This window comes from Barbus barbus, assembly GCF_936440315.1.
Source record: "Barbus barbus genome assembly, chromosome: 31".
Classification (NCBI taxonomy): Eukaryota; Metazoa; Chordata; class Actinopteri; order Cypriniformes; family Cyprinidae; genus Barbus; species Barbus barbus.
Window position 1 is genome coordinate 17,477,819 of NC_136759.1, and position 18,138 is coordinate 17,495,956.

Here is an 18,138-nt window from a genome sequence, read left to right on the forward strand (position 1 = left end):
TGCCCTGTTTAGAAATCAGGCTATTGAGCTGGCAGTATTTAATCCTCCAGGGTTGGATGCACAAGGAGGAAGTGAATGCAGACTTTTGTGCCCAGTAAGGGCTCTCCGTGGCTACATCAGGGCCACAAAAGATTTTCGGCAATCAGACCAACTTTTTCTCTGTTTTGGGGGGCCGAAAAGAGGTCAGCCCCTCTCAAGCCAAAGATTGTCGCATTGGGTAGTTGAGGCTATCACCCATGCTTACAACTCTAGTGGATGTACATTGCCTTCGGGAGTGAGATGTCATTCAACAAGAAGCATCTCAACGTCTTGGGCGGCATTAAAAGGGCAGCTACATGGTCATCTACAAACACATTTTCCCAATACTACAGGATTAATGTGGCTGCATCGGATACTTTTGAAACAGCTGTCCTGTTGGGACATTCAACTTTTTAGAGGTAAACAGGACCTCCTCGTGACCTTGTGGTTATAAGTCATCCAGTGTGAAGCACTGCCTCTGGTTGTCAGTAAGAACGAAATAGAATGAGAGTTACGAATGTAACTGCGGTTCTATGAGTTCTGGATGACCGCCAGAGCTTTCTGTCACTTGGAGTCAAGGCGAGAAGATTCCATAGGGACAGTCTACTGGAAATCACGGGGTTAAATAGGGGAGGACCTCGAGTCATCCTGGTCACGAGGGACTTTGTTTGTATTAGACTCGACCTGTGCATCTGCGATGAGATAACATTCAGTGTGAAGCACTGCCTTTGGCGGTCATCCAGAACTCATAGAACCGCAGTTACATTCATAACTCTCGTTTTCAAACACGTTTCCTTGAACTTATAATGACACCTAGTGGTGTAAATGTATCATCACAAAGAAGTTTTCGGTAAAGGTGGACTATTTGCTTTTGCCAAAACAAAAAAAAGTTAAATAAAATAATTAAAAGTTAAAAGTTAAAGCACATTAATACTTTTATTTAGCAAGTATGCATTAAATGTATCAAAACAATATTGTACAAAACAGTAACATTACAGTGACAGTAAAGAAATTCATAAAATTAAAAAAAGGTTTCTTTTTCAAATGAATGCGGTTCTGTTGAACTTTCCATTCATCAGAGAATCCTGAAAAAAAGTTTCATGGTTTCCACAATATTTCTTGAGCAGCATATTAAAATGATTTCTGAAGGATCACGTGACACTGATTGGAGTAACGGCTGCTGAAAATTCAGTTTTGCATCACAATAAATTGCATTTTAAAATATATTAAAATTGAAAAGTTTTTAATTTTAATTTTTTGTATTGTAATATGTCCACAATATTATTGTTGTTAATGTGTATTTGATCAAATAAATGCAGCCTTGGAAAGCATAAGGGACAAAAAAAATTAACAACGTACCGGTCCCACTTTATATTAGGTGGCCTTAACTACTATGTACTTCCATTTAAATTAATCATTTGGTACAATGCACTTATTATGTACATATGTTCTTACATTGTACTTATATTTCTAAAAATACCTATATGTTTTTACATCTGTAATTAATTTCTGTAATTACATTTATAATTACACTGTTGACCCATTCCCTAGACCTAAACTCACCCTTAAACCTACCCATACCACCAAACCTGTTCCTAACCTTACCCATATCCCACCTCAATGGCAGCAAAAGTGTTTTGCAATACATTATGAACACAATAAGTACATTGTACTTATTTTTTGATGTAAGTACATAGTAGTTAAGGACACGTAAAATAAAGTGTGACCAACATACCTATTTAAAATAGATTTCGAAACTATTAATAAGTGCATCTTATATACATACAGCATATAATATTACATACAGCAGCTATAACATCCATAATGTGATGATACATTCTGAGTCTGACATAGGGTCCTGTTCCCCTTCTCTTTCAATTAATTTTTCTGTCGCTTCTCCAATGTCCTATCAAATAAAAGCAAAAAGCCATGAAAAAAAAAAATCATTAAAAAGTGGGCTATGATGTTATTGGCCATCCATACACCATTTAAGACCTATATTTAGTTGAAAAAAATATATTTCTTTAATATAAATTTTTTAATTATTGTTTAGAATTATATGTTCAGGCAGATTGTTTACAATAAGTCTAAGGACATTTATTGAGGGTTTAAACACATTTAATTTTGATTTATGTTGTCTTTGGCCTCATGCTAATTTTTCCTACATACTCCCACCATAAAGTAAACATGTTTTTTCCCACCATTTTTCTTGTTTTAAATCAAGTACTCCCTCTAGTGACCATTATTTGTAACATCACTCTTGTATTACATGCAATACTGCGTTTCAAATGAGTATTGCATATGTGTTGTAACCACATACCTGCAATGATTTGGTGTCTCTCCCTCAATATCTCCCCTCTGTGTCGACATCACCCGTCTGTGTCTCTGTTCTCTCCCTCTTCTCACAGGCAAGTGACGGAAACTGCCGCCGCGGTGGTGGACTTGCCTCTTTCTGTGCCCACTAACTCAGACACAGTCACTGACACCTTTGACCTTAGCCAGAGCAGCCCTGTTAGCGAGAGCACCACTCTTTCCTCCAGCATCACAGCACCTCCCTCTGACCCTCTTAACCCCGTCCATATGACACCACCCAACAGCAGCACGCCCAAATCTCACACCAAACCCTCCATCTCATCTACCTCGTCTCCCGACCCGGCTAATGTTACTCTCCTGGTAGACCTGGGTGATTCCCCAGAGCCACAAGCTGAGGTTCCTCCAGTGGTCCCTTCTGAAGAACCAGTCCCAGTACCTCCTTCCCCTCTCAGCGTTGTCCAAGCAGATGCTATAAACTCAAAAGGCACAGAAAACGAATTAGAGTCGCCAGAGTCTCATGACACTTTAAATCCCATCAGCCCACAGGGCAGCGTCGCGATCCCCTTAGTGAATCATGAACATGTGATTGATGGAGAGCTCCCACTGGCTCCAGACACAGACGTCCCGCAGGATGGGTCACATGCTGTGGGCACAGCTGGCTTCAGTGGCCCATCTGTTCCAGCACAGGACGAGTATGGATCTCTAGATGCTCTTTAGATGTTCTCTCAGTTTGTTTGTGTGTGTTTGTTGTAATTTCACTGCATATGGTCATCTGAATCAGTGAATGTGCATGCATTCTTTAGATGTAGCCATTTAAAGTTTGCGACAAAAATGAAAATTCAGTCATTTACTCAGCCTCATGTCATTCCAAACATAGGAATAAAGGGCTGTTTACAGCAATGACAATAACTATGAAGATAACTATAACTGTAAATAATCTTATGATAATTATTGAGGGAAGTCCAAAACACAACTATATTGATAAAAACACAAAGGAACAATATCACTGGGATTAGAGGTGGGCGATATGGCCAAAATTTTATATCATTATATGAGTAATTTTATTTCATGGTAACAATATATAATCACAGTATAGTTATTTTTGCTTTAAATAAGGTCTTTATGATATCAAAATCTGTGATACCATTGAAATGCCATAATTGCCAGCACCAGTGTCAATATGACAAAAAACCGTTTAATTTCCACACGTTTTTAACTATTATGGTTTAAAAACAAGTGGTTTTAAGCCATTAAAACGCAGCGAAAGAAAACTCAATTTTATATGTATGTGCTGTCAGAGGGACAGATTTTTGCCACGGAACGTTTAAATACACACATTTCTATGTGCCAAAAATACCTGTCTTTGCAAGTATCCTTGTAAACACAGTATTTTAAATCTTAAGTGACAGCAAACAGCTGAGAAAGAAAACACATGTGTGACAGTATATTATATCTGGGCAGCTCTTATAGTGACAGCAGTCTAATATTCCTGCTGCCTATCATTCATGTTAATCAAACAACAAAAGAGAGAAAATATCCCACTGTTCTTGAATAAATCACTTTTGTAGCTTTAATAAGAAGAAATATATATTTTTAATTTAAACAGTGAATAATATGAAGTGTTTATATTAATTTGGTTATATTTTATACAATGCATGCAGCATTTTTATTTATTTGTTCTACTGTAGTAGTTTTATTTGTCTTTTTGCTTGCAATTAGTTTCTTATTCTTCATTAATCGCTGACTGTTTACCTGTCTTCAGTGAGATAGAGCTTTTTTTTTATTAATTTAGGCTAGTATTAGTATTATATTAGTTTTCTTGACAACGTAGCACAGCAGTGTCACGTGAGCATATAACCGCAATAGAGACAATAATCCAAAATCTCTGCCGGTTGACAAATTTCTACCAGTTAATCATGTTTAGCAGTATATCGCCTACCGTCGTTTTCAGAATGTTTTTTTTTCTTTTTCAGCTGAAAAACAATTTTGGCCGACTGCCAATCAGAATCCACCTGAAGTGAAAGAGCTTGATGTTTAAAGAAGCAGACAACACAACACAATGTTATCATCCATCCATATCTACACTGAACAAAATTATAAACGCAGCACTTTTGTTTTTGCCCCCATTTTTCATGAGCTGAAGATCTAAGACTATTTCTATGTACACAAAGACCTATTTCTCTCAAATATTGTTCACAAATCTGTCTAAATCTGTATTAGTGAGCACTTCTCCTTTGCCGAGATAATCCATCCACCTCACAGATGTGGCATATCAAGATGCTGATTAGACAGCATGATTATTGCACAGGTGTGTCTTAGGCTGGCCACAATAAAAGGCCACTCTAAAATGTGCAGTTTTACTGTATTGGGGGTGGTCCGGGGGGGGTCCGAAAACCATTCAGTATCTTTACTTTACTTTTAATTTTAGTCATTTAGCAGACGCTTTTATCCAAAGGGACTTACAAATAAGAAAAAGTAACTAAAACTAAAAGTTAACACTCTGTAAATACTCTATACACACCCATTTAAGAAAATACAGAAATTAAATAAAATTGACAAATGCATACAACAACAACATTTCAATAGTAAACATATAAAGGAAAAAAATAAAATAAAATACAAATAAAAAGCGATACTTATCCTTTGCTGGTGTCCTAGCCCGGTGGAGTCGCACGGTAGAGTTGATGGTCTTTACACTCTTTACTTTAGTATCTGGTGTGACCATCTTTTTTCTTGTGCAGTGCAACATATCTCCTTCGCATAGAGTTGATCAGGTTGTCCACTCCTCTTCAATGGCTGTGCGAAGTTGCTACGTTCGTTGTCCATAACATACGCCTGCCCATACCATAACCCCACCTCCACCATGGGCCACTCGATCCACAACGTTGACATCAGCAAACCGCTCACCCACATGACGCCATACACGCTGTCTGCCATCTGCCCTGTACAGTGAAAACCAGGATTAATTTGTGAAGAGAACACCTCTCCAAAGTGCCAGACGCCATCAAATGTGAGCATTTGCTCACTCAAGTCGGTTACAACGACAAACTGCAGTTAGGTCGAGACCCCAATGAGGACGATGAGCATGCAGATGAGCTTCCCTGAGACGGTTTCTGACAGTTTTTGCAGAAATTCTTTGGTTATGCAAACCGATTGTTGCAGCAGCTGTCCGGGTGGCTGGTCTCAGACCATCTTGGAGGTGAAGATGCTGGATGTGGAGGTCCTGGGCTGGTGTAGTTACACGTGGTCTGCGGTTGTGAGGCCGGTTGGATGTACTGCCAAATTCTCTGAAACACCTTTGGAGACAGCTTATGGTAGAGAAATGAACATTCAATTCACGGGCAACAGCTCTGGTGGACATTCCTGCAGTCAGCATGCCAACTGCACACTCCCTCAAAACCTATCTGTGGCATTGTGCTGTGTGATAAAAGGGCACATTTTAGAGTGGCCTTTTATTGTGGCCAGCCTAAGGCACACCTGTGCAATAATCATGCCGTCTAATCAGCATCTTGATATGCCACACCTGTGAGGTGGATGGATTATCTCGGCAAAGGAGAAGTGCTCACTAACACAGATTTAGACAGATTTGTGAACAATATTTGAGAGAAATAGGCCTTTTGTTCAGTGTATATAGTTCTCGTTCTTACTGTGAACTTTAATTCTTAAAATCTCAGAATTGATATTTTATTCAATGCATATGTTTTTGTAAAAACATACTTATACAGTGCTTCCAGTCCATTGCATTCGGCTCACTTAACTTCATCATTTAGACACCCCCTGTTAATTTTTTTTATTCATATTTTTGTAATGTAATATACCACCTAATGTTCTCTGTACTGCTTTTCAGCAACAGAAATCCCACCATGACATAAAAGCATAGAAACAGAAAGGTTTTCACAGGAAGATTTCACAACAGGTGTTCTGGTCATGTCAATTTACCACATTCACAATAGGACGTTTCTTGGTTTAAAAGTGACTCAGTCTAAAACACTGACATTAATTATTAACATAGCAGAGAATCTATTTCACACATAAGCGCATTATACCTAAATAAATCCAAATCAAATAGAAGCAAGAGCCTTTGATTCAGCATTGAAATCAATAAAATCAATAAACCCAGTGTTTCATTCATGAATCATTCTGGCCAGTTGTGTCAATGCGTCTAACTGAATAATTTATGAAATGGACAGAATAAATAAAGTCATACAAATTTGGAATGACATGAGGGTGAGTAAATGAAGACAAAATGTTCATTTTTGGCTGAACTGTCCCTTTATTGGTCTCAATCACAGGAAGATTCTGGATGATGAGAAGAGTACAACTGAACTGAAGAAAGTTGCGCCAGGCACTGGAGCAGAACCCAACGCCCTCACACAAACAAACACCACTGAAAGTAAAGCATGAGAAGACGAGTAGAGGAGTAAAAGCGTCGTGGTGACCATGGACGAACGTGTTTGTTTAACAGTGCCCTTAATGAATTTTCTGAACAAAACCGTGTATCTACAGACAAAAGTTTCACTTATAATGTATGTATGCATTTTCCTTCTATTTTTGTTGATTTGAGCAAGTTTCTGTATCGGAGTTGCAAATTCATACAATTCAAAGATATTCTTATAAAGTTTCTTTGTACATTTTGTTTCTCAATCAAAAGGATAATTATTAAAGCAGGGCATCAAGTTATTCAGGAGAATGATTTATTCAGTAATACATGAACGATTTATTTGCTAAGTACATTGTTAAAATGTAAATGATTTCTCCTATTTTTTTATCTTGAGTGTTGAGGGCAAGGTTCGATTTGTTGTTAGTTTTGTATTTTATCATATTTTATTTACACTTAACTCTTTTGCCTGTTGGATGATAACTCGAAATGGCAGTTATGTAAAGACAAAAAAAATATCGGAAGATATTTTAACATACTGTTTTTGAAAGTCTGATAAAGATTTCAAATAAGCCATTTGATTCGCTACTGAAGTCTTTATTAAATCAGTTTTTACAATTATCGTGTGTTTCTAATATTTGTGATTTATACTTTAAATCATTCTTCCAACATGCTCCTAAAGCACCAACTTGAACTAAAATATCTGCTCATTTTTATACCTTGAACCTCTGGATAAATGTTTCACACTGTCACCTGCAAGCTTGTGCACTGTGATTGTGTTATCATGATCTTTGTCGTCTTTTTTTTTCTTCACGGAAATTTGCTTTGCAGCAACTGCTGATTGTCCTTTTATAACATGACGTATGTTAACAGTCCTGTATGAAACTGGACTGATGGGACATGTGACTCATTGCATGACTGTCTGCTTGCCCATGTCTGATGTTAAACAAGACTAGCCTGAACTGTAGACTCAGTTTATGGCAGTCTGGTGGAGAAATGGTGGAGAAATTGTCAAGATTGTTGGTTGGGTGTTTCCATGATTTCAGTGCTTTCTATAATGTTTTGGAGAGAATGAAAGATCATTTTGTTTGGCCATTGTACACAAGTTGTTCAGTTGTTCACTGCCAGTTTGCCCCAAAACTGTAAATGGTTTCATGTATATGGGGATTTGACCCATGGAATAGCAGTATAATGGGTGAGCTTTACAATGATAAGCAAAGAACATGTTGTAAATTGTGTTGTTCTAACACATTTTAATTAAACTCATTAAAACATGAAAGATTCTCTTAGTTTGTTGTGTTTGTGCAGTATCGTGCTTAGATAATCTGACCTAAAAGTAAATATATCAACTCTCTACGTGTTTTTATTTGGTAAATATATAAAGGTCAACATTGTGTTGTTTTAAAAATGGCTTCAGATTAACACTCGCTTTAATTTTAAGCATTACAAACAATGCATTTTTATCTGTTAGCCAGGATACTCTCCAAAATAATAGCCTCTATGGTTATTGTTGCTACAATAAATCTGTGGTAACTTGTTATTGGTCAACACTGTCATCAAAAATTGTAATTAAAATAGCAGAGAGGTTCTGAAGAAACACTTTGGAAGAGACCCTATGGTGTTATGTGGTAGTGGAAAATGGGTTACTTATACTCCAGAATGACATTTAAAACATATTAATATGTATATTGGATGCATTGCATCCTGATTAAAATTCCCACCTTAGACCGAAAGAAGGTACCTACTTATCAATTATTTAAGTTGGCCAGCAGGTGGCACTCTTTCATAAGCCTCAAATATTAGTGCACGAGGTCACAACGTGACTGCACGTGCTTTCATATCAACATACTTAACACGAACACATGTATTGACTGCATTTAATATGCATTCAGTTCAGTTAATACATGTCTTGAAAACAACTTTTTGCCATTTCTGAATCAAAAGGTATTTGTTTGTTTGTATTGCGGGACTTTAAAATGTGTTGGCCTGAATCTGTCTGAATGAAAGTACCATTAAACTTTTAATTTGAAAAATGAAAAGATAAATTTGGCAGAGGCAAAATTAGTAGTTCAAGGCATAGTTCTGGTGAGCACAAAATATATTTTGAAGAATGTTGGTAAACAGCCAAGTTGACTATATTTTTTTTCCATACCATGGAAGTCAATGGCTACTGTCAAATGTTACCAACGTGCTTCAGAATATATTTTTTTTGTCCTCAACAGAAAAAAAAGCTCTTACAGGTGTGGAATATCTTGAGGGTGAGTAACAGAATTTTAGGGTTGGGGTTAACTATCCCCTTAAGGTTACAACACTAGGCATTTTGTCATTAGATTTTTAACATGAATATTTAAAAAAATGTATGAATAAAACATGAATATAAATATTAGACTGCACTGAGCACAACTTTTTATTATCTCGAATATCCTTGTCCTTGACCCATGTAGCTACTGCATTAAAATCCAATGAAACCGTTTAATCTGTCATCCGTATTTGTGCTTCAACTGTTTCTGCAAAAACTGAAAACAACATACTGTAATGATAAGTGGCAATGGGTGGCAATATTAAGTAGAAAAGAAAATACGGTGGCTCTCTGATGTTCTCAGGGTTATCCTTCACTCTTATTGTAGAGAATGAAGCAGCATTTCTCCAGATAAGACGACTGTGGGAAATGAGGTACGACTCGTTGGCACGGTGCTTTTATTCTCACCCCCCCCCCCCCCCCCCCCCCCCAGCCCCCCTTCATTCATGGACAAGATAAGCTCTTTTAATGCAGTCATGCTCTTTAAAGTTAAACATCCTCTGGGGAAAGTGTAAGTGGACTGCATCCCGGGCTGTATTTTTCTTTGTAAGTTGGACTTAATACTTTAATTTTCTGTCATATGTAAATGATTATTAGGTGTTTTGGTTTAATTCCAGTAATAGAACACCACGGAGCAGTTTTCTTCACCAGCTCCATCCTAAAAGCGCTAATAATCATAGGGTTCTGCGCGCGGCGTCTTGGCGCGCGCCTCAGTGAAAACAGCGAGCCATTGCTTTGACGTCACGGTGATGATGATGATTGGAATCCGCACGGAGAGTGTAGTGCGCGTGAAGCGGCTCCTGTGAACCTCAGTATGTTGATGCCTTAATAACAAGTGTTCAATTTACGCGCCAATTGCAGGTAAGTGAAAATAACTTCACCGGTTAAACCTTAAATGTTCTTCAAAATACTGGAACTGGCAACACAAATGCTTATTAGTTGGTGAAAGTGCTGCGAGAATGAGTTAATTTTGCGCTGAGGATGCAACTTGTTTCTTGTCTTTAAAGATACAGCACACGCCGTAGTGTTCACGGATCCTGCATGCTCGTTTATGCTTTCGGGACACGTAGACTTTAAGTGTTATGAAAATGGTTATGTTTATAAACTAACTGCTGTGAATGTCGCTTAAAACAACTTGTCAATCAGGTGCATTTGCGCTTGGCAGCGCAGTAAAGACTGCGAATACAGACTGTTGCACGGAGGAAACATGACTGTTCGCTGTCTCAGATCTGTTGCTTAATCTGTCATATTTAGCAAGCGTAATAGAGTCGTACATTTAATATAGAAAGGTCGATAGATAGATGTGTGGTTCCAGTAAACTGTAACTCACGGTTTTGGTTTATTTGTGCGATTTGAAGGCTGAAAGGTTATGAGTGTTCAACCTTTTCAGGTTTGTCATGAAGGACAAGGTGCATCCGTACCTTTTTTTCTTTATATCGTTTTTCTTAAATGAAGTGTTTAGTAGCTACTAACGGAGGCTTTTTTAGACAAAATCTGATGCCTTTTCTCTGAAATGCAATTCACTCACGCGCAAAATAAATAAATAAACCAACAAAATATAATCTTGAGGTTTGACATGAAAGCAGAATGCAGCTTTTTCAGGAATTTATACATTATATTAGAGGTTTATATATTTTTCACTTTATTTACTGAAGATCTCTTCTGTCAAAATAACAAGCTACAATAACAATAATAATGCATATGAATAAATATGAAATGTTAACATTAAATGGCTAAAGCAAGATTTTACAAAATGCTTATAATACTATTTAAACTATCATTGTTAGTTATCATTATGACAGAAAAAAAATTGAATATCATTATTGAACCGTTAAACATAAAAATCTGTATTGGTATTAGCTGATCTGTAAATACTATATAACTGTTTTTAGACAATTAGTCTTATCATTTTTTTATAGTGTAGCTGTATGTGTCACAACAGATTAAAATGTCACTCCCAGGTTGAGTTTTTATTCTTCTTTTCTGTAGGGATGTTCCTGGGTGTTAATAAAGGATGTTAAGGTATAATTAAAATAAATTATGTTTCTTGCCTGAAGAACTATATCAGAAAAGCAAGTTCCTCTCAAGCATGTGCCGAATGCCGTCGGTTCAGTTTCACCTGGCAGCTTTCCACTACTATCGCTGCGATTGCATAACATTAAGTACATGTTGTGACGATTGGCTTGTGCCTCTGCACAGAGGTTCAACAACAACAACAACGCCCCTTTGACTTTTTCTCAAAGCACTGAGTTAACCTGTTTGGGTGATGATTAACATGACCTGTGTAACAGAGATGAATGAACCGAGCATTGCACATTTGACGTAGTGTATTTTGTACTCATACTTGTTTTTGTAACATGACTGAATGACACTTACAGGAGCACTCAAGGAGAGAAGCAAATCCGTGAGATGGTTCGGTAGATGTCGATGTAATGGATTTGACTAAAATGGGTGCGATCCACCTCCAGAACCCCGGCCACCCCACATCGCTCCTGCAGAAGGCCAACCAGATGCGTCTCTCTGGGACATTGTGTGATGTGGTCATCATGGTCGACAGCCAGGAGTTTCATGCCCACAGAACCGTGCTTGCATGTGCTAGTAAGATGTTTGAGATCCTGTTCCACCGCAACAGCCAACATTACACTCTGGACTTCCTCTCACCAAAGACCTTCCAGCAAATTCTGGAGTACGCCTACACCGCCACGCTCCAAGCCAAGCTGGAGGACCTGGATGACCTGCTGTATGCTGCAGAGATTTTAGAGATAGAATACTTGGAAGAGCAATGTCTGAAGATCTTGGAAACCATCCAGGCGTCCGAAGAGAACGACACGGACGTGAATATGAATGAAAACGGCGCAGAGGATGCAGATGACCACAGGATCAAGTACCTTAAGAGCACATTTATCTCTAAAAAGCATTCCATACAGGACGCCGGCCATCGCCATCGCTTGGCGCTGATCAGCATGGTCGATAAGAGATCTTCAGAGTCCAGCCAACTGGGTCTTTCAACCGTCAGCCCAACTAAAGCAGCCGTAGAAGGCCTGATGAGCATGGGACAGTCTGTCCTCCAAGGAAACATGGCCCAGAGTTTCTCAAACAACCTTGGAAACTCATCTCCATTGCTAGATAAAATCAAGACTGAGATGATGCAGGTAGACGAGGACTACCAACACGAAGGTGGCTTCCCCAGGAACGGGGAGGGTGTGGGTGACTCCAGGCAGCTCCGGGACACTCCTGGAACCCCGACCAGAGGTAGTGTCATCACCAGCGCCCGCGAACTCCACTCCGCCGATAGTTCTGCTGATTCCCAAGGAGACAACAGCCAAGTGGGTGTAGTCAATATGGCCAGTCTGGCTGATAGACATTTCGCTTCGCTGTGCTCTATCCCGTCCAACCATAAGAGCGAAAGCATGCTGCCCTTGCCTGTGTCCATGGCCTCATCCCTACATGTGCCGTCCTCCCTGGCCATGTCGATGGATTTCAGTGCCTATGGGGGGCTCTTCCATCAGAGCTTGATTCAGAGGGAGTTCTTAAGCAAGCTCGGGGATTTCACAGCGAATGTCAAGCATGAGGTCCAAACCCAGAAAGAAAGATGTGAGGTGTGTGATATGGAGCTGCCTGATAATGAAGCTGCTGAGCAACACAGGTGAGTGAAGTTATATGGGGCTTTACTGATGGTTTATATAATTATATAAAAATTTAAATTATTTAATCATTTATTCACCTGTATATCTTTTTGTTCTGTGGACCACAAAAAGAGAAATTTACAAGAATGTCCATGCTGCTCTTTTTCATATAATCAAATTGAATGATGACCAAAGGAAAGCAAAATGAAAGTGTTCCATACCAATATTGAAAATGCACATATTTAAATTGTGTGGTTCACAGTCAATCACAAGGAACTTAGGAACCAGTGGCATTTGGCATCATTGATGAATATGTGTAATTTGTCAATATTTTAGTCTTTTCCTTTTGTATAGTTTCAGAAGACTTTAAATATAGTACAGGAATCGTCTTAGGGGCCATCTATATGCGTTTTTGCATTGAAAAATGTGAAACACAAGCAATGGAATGGTAAAAAAAAATATTGACCTTTGTTTGACTCAAGCATAAGAATGCATGTCATGCCCGAGACACTGAAAAATGTGTGAGAATCGAGCACAATTTTGAAAGACGTTCTAGCAAGAATGATTTTTTGAGTTGAAAAACATGACATGCAAGCAGTAAAAAAAGCAAAAAATCCAGGGTGCCAGGTTTTTTTTGTTGTTGTTTTTTAAGTGAATGTAACTTGAGTGCTGTGCATTGTAAAATGCAATGTCAAATGCAAAAACCTTGCCAACAACGCAATCACAGCAGTACAACATGTCTGCTAAGCACAGGTTTACATAGAGAAATAATAGAAAAGTAATGCAACGGGAGGCAAAAATGCATTCTGTTTGAGCAACTGCTTAATGTGGTCATTCAAATGTGTGCTTTTGTATTTTTGTAAGAAAGAAAGTCATATGGGTTTACTGTAAAATAAAATGAGGGTGAATAAATGATGACAGTGTTTTCCTTTTTGGGCGAACTTTCTCTTTAATGTACTTCCTCAGGCTTGTTGAGAGCAGTGCCGAGCAGGTTAGAAACATCTGCCAGCTCTACACACCAAGACTTTATTTGGTTTGTAGAAGGACAAGGTCTTCCTGTGCAGAAAAGAAGGGCTGCTTAATGCAGCTTGACCCTGACCTTCCCTCCATAACCTCTGGCTTGACACTGTCAAAATGATCGGCCAGCAGCAGCTTTGCTCAGATAGACAGATGGATTAAGCACTATTTTTTTTGAAGCTCAAACAAACAATAAATATTCATAAAATTGGTCATGTTTGTGCATTTTTGTTTTTGCACAGAATGTCCTCTCACTTTCACTTGGTGGACACCCAACTGTTGTCATGCCATATGTCAAAATAAAATATTTATTGCTGTTGTTGACATATGAAATCCATTTTTTTTGCCAACCAAAGGCCATCGTTATTTCAGTTTTATTGGTTTGGGCTTGACTGATGGCCATGCAGTTTAAACTTGGACTCTCAAACAGTAGGTTGAGCTTTATCTGTATTTATCAGAGTGGAAGATAACCCCACACCGCTCTCCTTAGTCTCTGTGGTGAAGATGGTCTGATAGTGACTTTAGCCTTCTGTCAGACACAGATAAAGTGGCCACACGTTGTGTGTATTGCGGCACACCTGATACTCTTTCATTCATTCCCACAAATGCTGAACCCAGTGACACCGACCCGGGTTTTCTGTCTGAGGCCTGACGAACACATCCTATCAGATGTTCTCCGTTCCAGTGTGGCGCTAAAACACATGATGCTTCTTTTTTGTTCGGATCTAATGAATGTGTAAGACGTTAAAAATTTAATTTGGACACAATGATTTTGATACACATCTTTTACAGTGAACACTTTACAAAAATAAAATAGTGAATAGTAGTAAAAATAGTAGTTTGGCATAATATTTTATTATTATTTCTTATAGTAACATTTTATAACAAAATTGATTTACTGTTTATTAAAATTTGAAAACATTTAGTTGGTAACAAAGTCTAGATGACTGTACAGTAACCACATCCAGACAGTAGGTCAGTAGGTTAGCCATTCACTTGGGACAAGTATATTTGTTCATAAACTCAGCTTGCCCTTTTCTGGTTTGTGAACAGTGACAGATGTTAAGATCTGCCGACATCTGACTTGCACACAGTACGTTATGAAAGCACCGGGGCCCCATGGGGTCATTGTGGTCATGGTGAGGCGACCCAATACCAATAACAGTTAAACTTTTGCCCCAATTGCGAGAGGCCCTCATAGTCGTGAATCTTAACCCAAATGCACCCGCCAAAGCATTCCCAGTCCTCTTGAACGACTTCAAGCACAAGCATCCGTTTGAAATAAATGCAATAGCATTGGACGTCACAACAGTCATGCAACAAACACACTCTCCTTTGGATTAAGACCTCTGCGAACTGCTGTGCTTGGTCTCGGTTCTGTCATGCATGTCATTTCTGCCCTGTGGTTGAGCCGAGGAATGTGCTGCTTTCCACTCAGTGGATTTAATCTGCCGCTGATGTGTACTCACAATCCACCGCGGGCGGCAGGGAGACGACTGATGCGTGCAGGGGCTCTGGGGACGCAGATCAGCTCCGCTGCTTAGGAATCCCTGGAAGTGGGAGATCCTAGAGCACTCGCATTGGCCCGCTGCTCACAGCTCTAATTAGATCTTTTGTTATAGAGCAAACAGAGAGAGACAGAGAGAGCTCAAGAGAGACAGAGGAAATAGAGCTAATAGAGCTACTTCCTGTAGCTTGCAAAACTATATAAAATTACTCCACTGTATGGCAAAGCTGAATTTTTAGGATCATATCTCCAGTCTTCAGTGTCACATGATCCTTCAGAAATTATTCTAAAATGCAGATTTCTTATTATTGATGTTGAAAACAGTTGTCCTGCTTAATATTTTGTGCAAACCATACCATTCAAAAGTTTGGGGTAAGATTAAAAAAAATACTTTTTTGATCAAAAATGAGAGTAAAAGTATTTGCAATGTTGCAAAAGATTTCTACTTCAATTAAATGTTGTTACTTTGATCTTTCTGTAGACCTTAATCAGGCTAGCACCATATTTAATTTCTGACAGGAATGAAAAGGAGGCTGTGAGGGATAGAAGTACTGTGCGTTCAATGGACTGTGCTGTTGCTTCACAACATACCGATTGTTCAGCTGACTTTCAGGAGACAAAAACCACATAAAACAGTTTTGAAAGTTGTGATCTTGGAGCTTTATACAGCATGTTCCATTGTAAGTCTATCCCTCACAGCCTTGTTTCCTTATATTAAACATGCTGTCTAACCTGACAAAGGTCCTGAAAAAAATTGTATCACAGTTTCCACAGAAGTCTCATGGCATAAACGTACCTGGGTGCACTTTTTAGCGAGACCGTTTTTACGTATTTTACTGCACGTTTCGCTGCAGTTTCAAAGAGAAATGTCCACTGAGTGGTGCTAAAACACGGGTTCAATACGTAAACCGTGGCACGTTTTTATTACGTTTATATGGGTACGTATTGCTGTTTTTATTACGTAGCTTTATTTACATATTGCGGTGGTTCAGAATTCAAATATTCGGGGACCGTCGCTAAAAAATAATGCTCTATCGTGTTGGAAATATGCCCTACACCAAACCAACCCTAAACCTACCCGATAGTGTTGACAAATGCAAAACTGATATAAAAACACATTTGTTGATGCAACCATGCTATTTTAACTTCCTTACATGCAGATTTGAACTGTTTTGTCGAACTGTAGTTACACGGGATTCAAACTGGAGCTCTTCACCTCTCAAGTACATCTCCTTACTCCGTGAGCAACTGAACAAACCTGTAATGATGCCGAAAATTCAGCTTTGCTAGCACAGGATTAATAAAAAGAAACATTCAAATAGAATGCTGTTACTTTAAGCTGTAAAAAAAAAATCAAAATTTTTACTGTGTTTTTGATCAAATATAATGAGTGAGCAAATTAATGAGCCTTGGTGAGCATACAAAACTCCTTTCAAAAACCTCCAACCCCAAACTTTTGAATGATAGTGTATACATAGAGCGCTTCAATAGCAAAGAGACTGAAGCACAGAGATAATGAGTGTCTTTCACACACCAGGCATCAGAGCTCATCTATTGTCTTCTCAACTGTTGCTTCAGGAGATATTTTGTTTACTCAGCCTCTCCCTTTATCCTCTGGTTAACTTCAACAGCAGCCCTAACTACATACCAGTAGTCTCCTGGGAGGACACTGTATATGCCACTTCTGAACAGGAAGTTTGGAAGACCTGATTGGGATTATTGCAGATAATATCATCTATTCAGTTTATGTCATGAGATCTGAGCTTCTAATAATAACACATAATAAGAATGAACAATAAGAAGTGAAAAGTTATTTTTATCTGATCTGACCCTTAATAATGAGTTTGTTGGAGTTACCTAATACAGTTTCATCCAGTCATGTTTATTTTTGAAATTTTTAATATTTTTTACTCTAATAAAACCAGTTAATTTAAATTTAGAGTAATAAACACATTTTGTTTGTGAAACTACTATCTGAGCCATTTCTTTATTATTTTAATCCATATTTTAGTTTTCCAGTAATAAGTTTTTATATGCCTTTCCAAAACTATCTTATAATAGATTTGTAAAGAAAGCTCTAGTGATAGATCATGAATTCACTGAAAGATTAGCGTGACATTTATAATGATCCACAGTGTGGAAAGGGCCAAAGAAAAAACACATTGAGCCCATTAATGGATAACCCAGCCTCCGGAGAAGATATGTTTTTAGAGAGCATTGCCCTGGTCAAGCTTCATTAGCGCTTCAAGCCCTTCCTGTCCCACAAGACTACGGCCACCCAGTGATCTTTAAACCTCTGTCATCTCCGCGGACCTCTGGAATCCAGTTGGTCAAGACTTTAAGCCCTCTAGTATCTTTTCACCCCAAAGCCTGCTATCAGGCAAAGACAGGACTCTTTCAGCCATTATCACGGCTATACAGGTCAACTCTTTAGGGTCAGGTCAAACTTCTGACCGTTGATGCCCTGAGGGGTTTTCTTCTCTTTCTCACATTGTTCTTGTGTTCAAACCCTCTTTTGTGCATTTGAGTATGTGTGCACGCCTGTTTTCGTAGCTCTAGCCGTAGCTTTGGGGGTTGGGTGGCTTATTGATTGGCGACTCAGATTCAGCTGAAAACAGTGACTTTAGTCACAGTTCCTAAAGTCTAGCGTAATATGCCAAAATACAAACAGTGCGTCTCAAACCTTTGATCTCGTTGGCTCGGCCACATGTTTTGCTGTCTGTTCACTTGTAACCCAAACTCCTGATCAAAGTAAAAGGTTAGTTTAATCTTTGGATGATGATCGGTAGCCTGCATTTCACACTAATTCCATCCAGTAATGTGGCTCTTGTGTCAGAGATGTGGTTGGCTCTCTGAGAGAATGAGTCAAAGTTTACATTCAGCCCTTTCCCTAGAAAAGTGTTTGTAGTGACCGCTTTATTCATGGGCTTGCACAAGCTACATGCTCATCATAGTGTAGATAAGCTTGAAGAAAATGGGC

At 38.6% G+C, this 18,138-nt stretch overlaps 2 protein-coding genes across 6 annotated transcripts in view; both read left to right on the top strand.

Annotated features, from left to right (window-relative positions):
* The window catches only part of LOC306851013 (neural cell adhesion molecule 1-like), a 104,650-nt gene extending 96,654 nt beyond the window's left edge, over positions 1-7,996 (top strand). For 4 of the 5 annotated variants that reach the window (XM_079387025.1, XM_079387026.1, XM_079387027.1 and 1 more), the window contains 2 exons: positions 2,427-3,023; positions 6,624-7,996. In XM_079387025.1, coding sequence (XP_079243151.1) covers positions 2,427-3,023; positions 6,624-6,735 — 709 coding nt within the window. In that variant the 3' untranslated portion in view covers positions 6,736-7,996. The remainder of the gene's footprint in view (positions 1-2,426; positions 3,024-6,623) is intronic. The other variant, XM_079387029.1, reaches the window with a different exon arrangement.
* A 1,763-nt stretch (positions 7,997-9,759) lies between these two features.
* LOC306851647 (zinc finger and BTB domain-containing protein 16-A-like) overlaps positions 9,760-18,138 on the top strand; it is a 57,201-nt gene continuing 48,822 nt past the window's right edge. Inside the window, exons 1-2 of the mRNA XM_079388051.1 lie at positions 9,760-9,869; positions 11,387-12,654. Coding sequence (XP_079244177.1) covers positions 11,441-12,654 — 1,214 coding nt within the window. The 5' untranslated portion in view covers positions 9,760-9,869; positions 11,387-11,440. The remainder of the gene's footprint in view (positions 9,870-11,386; positions 12,655-18,138) is intronic.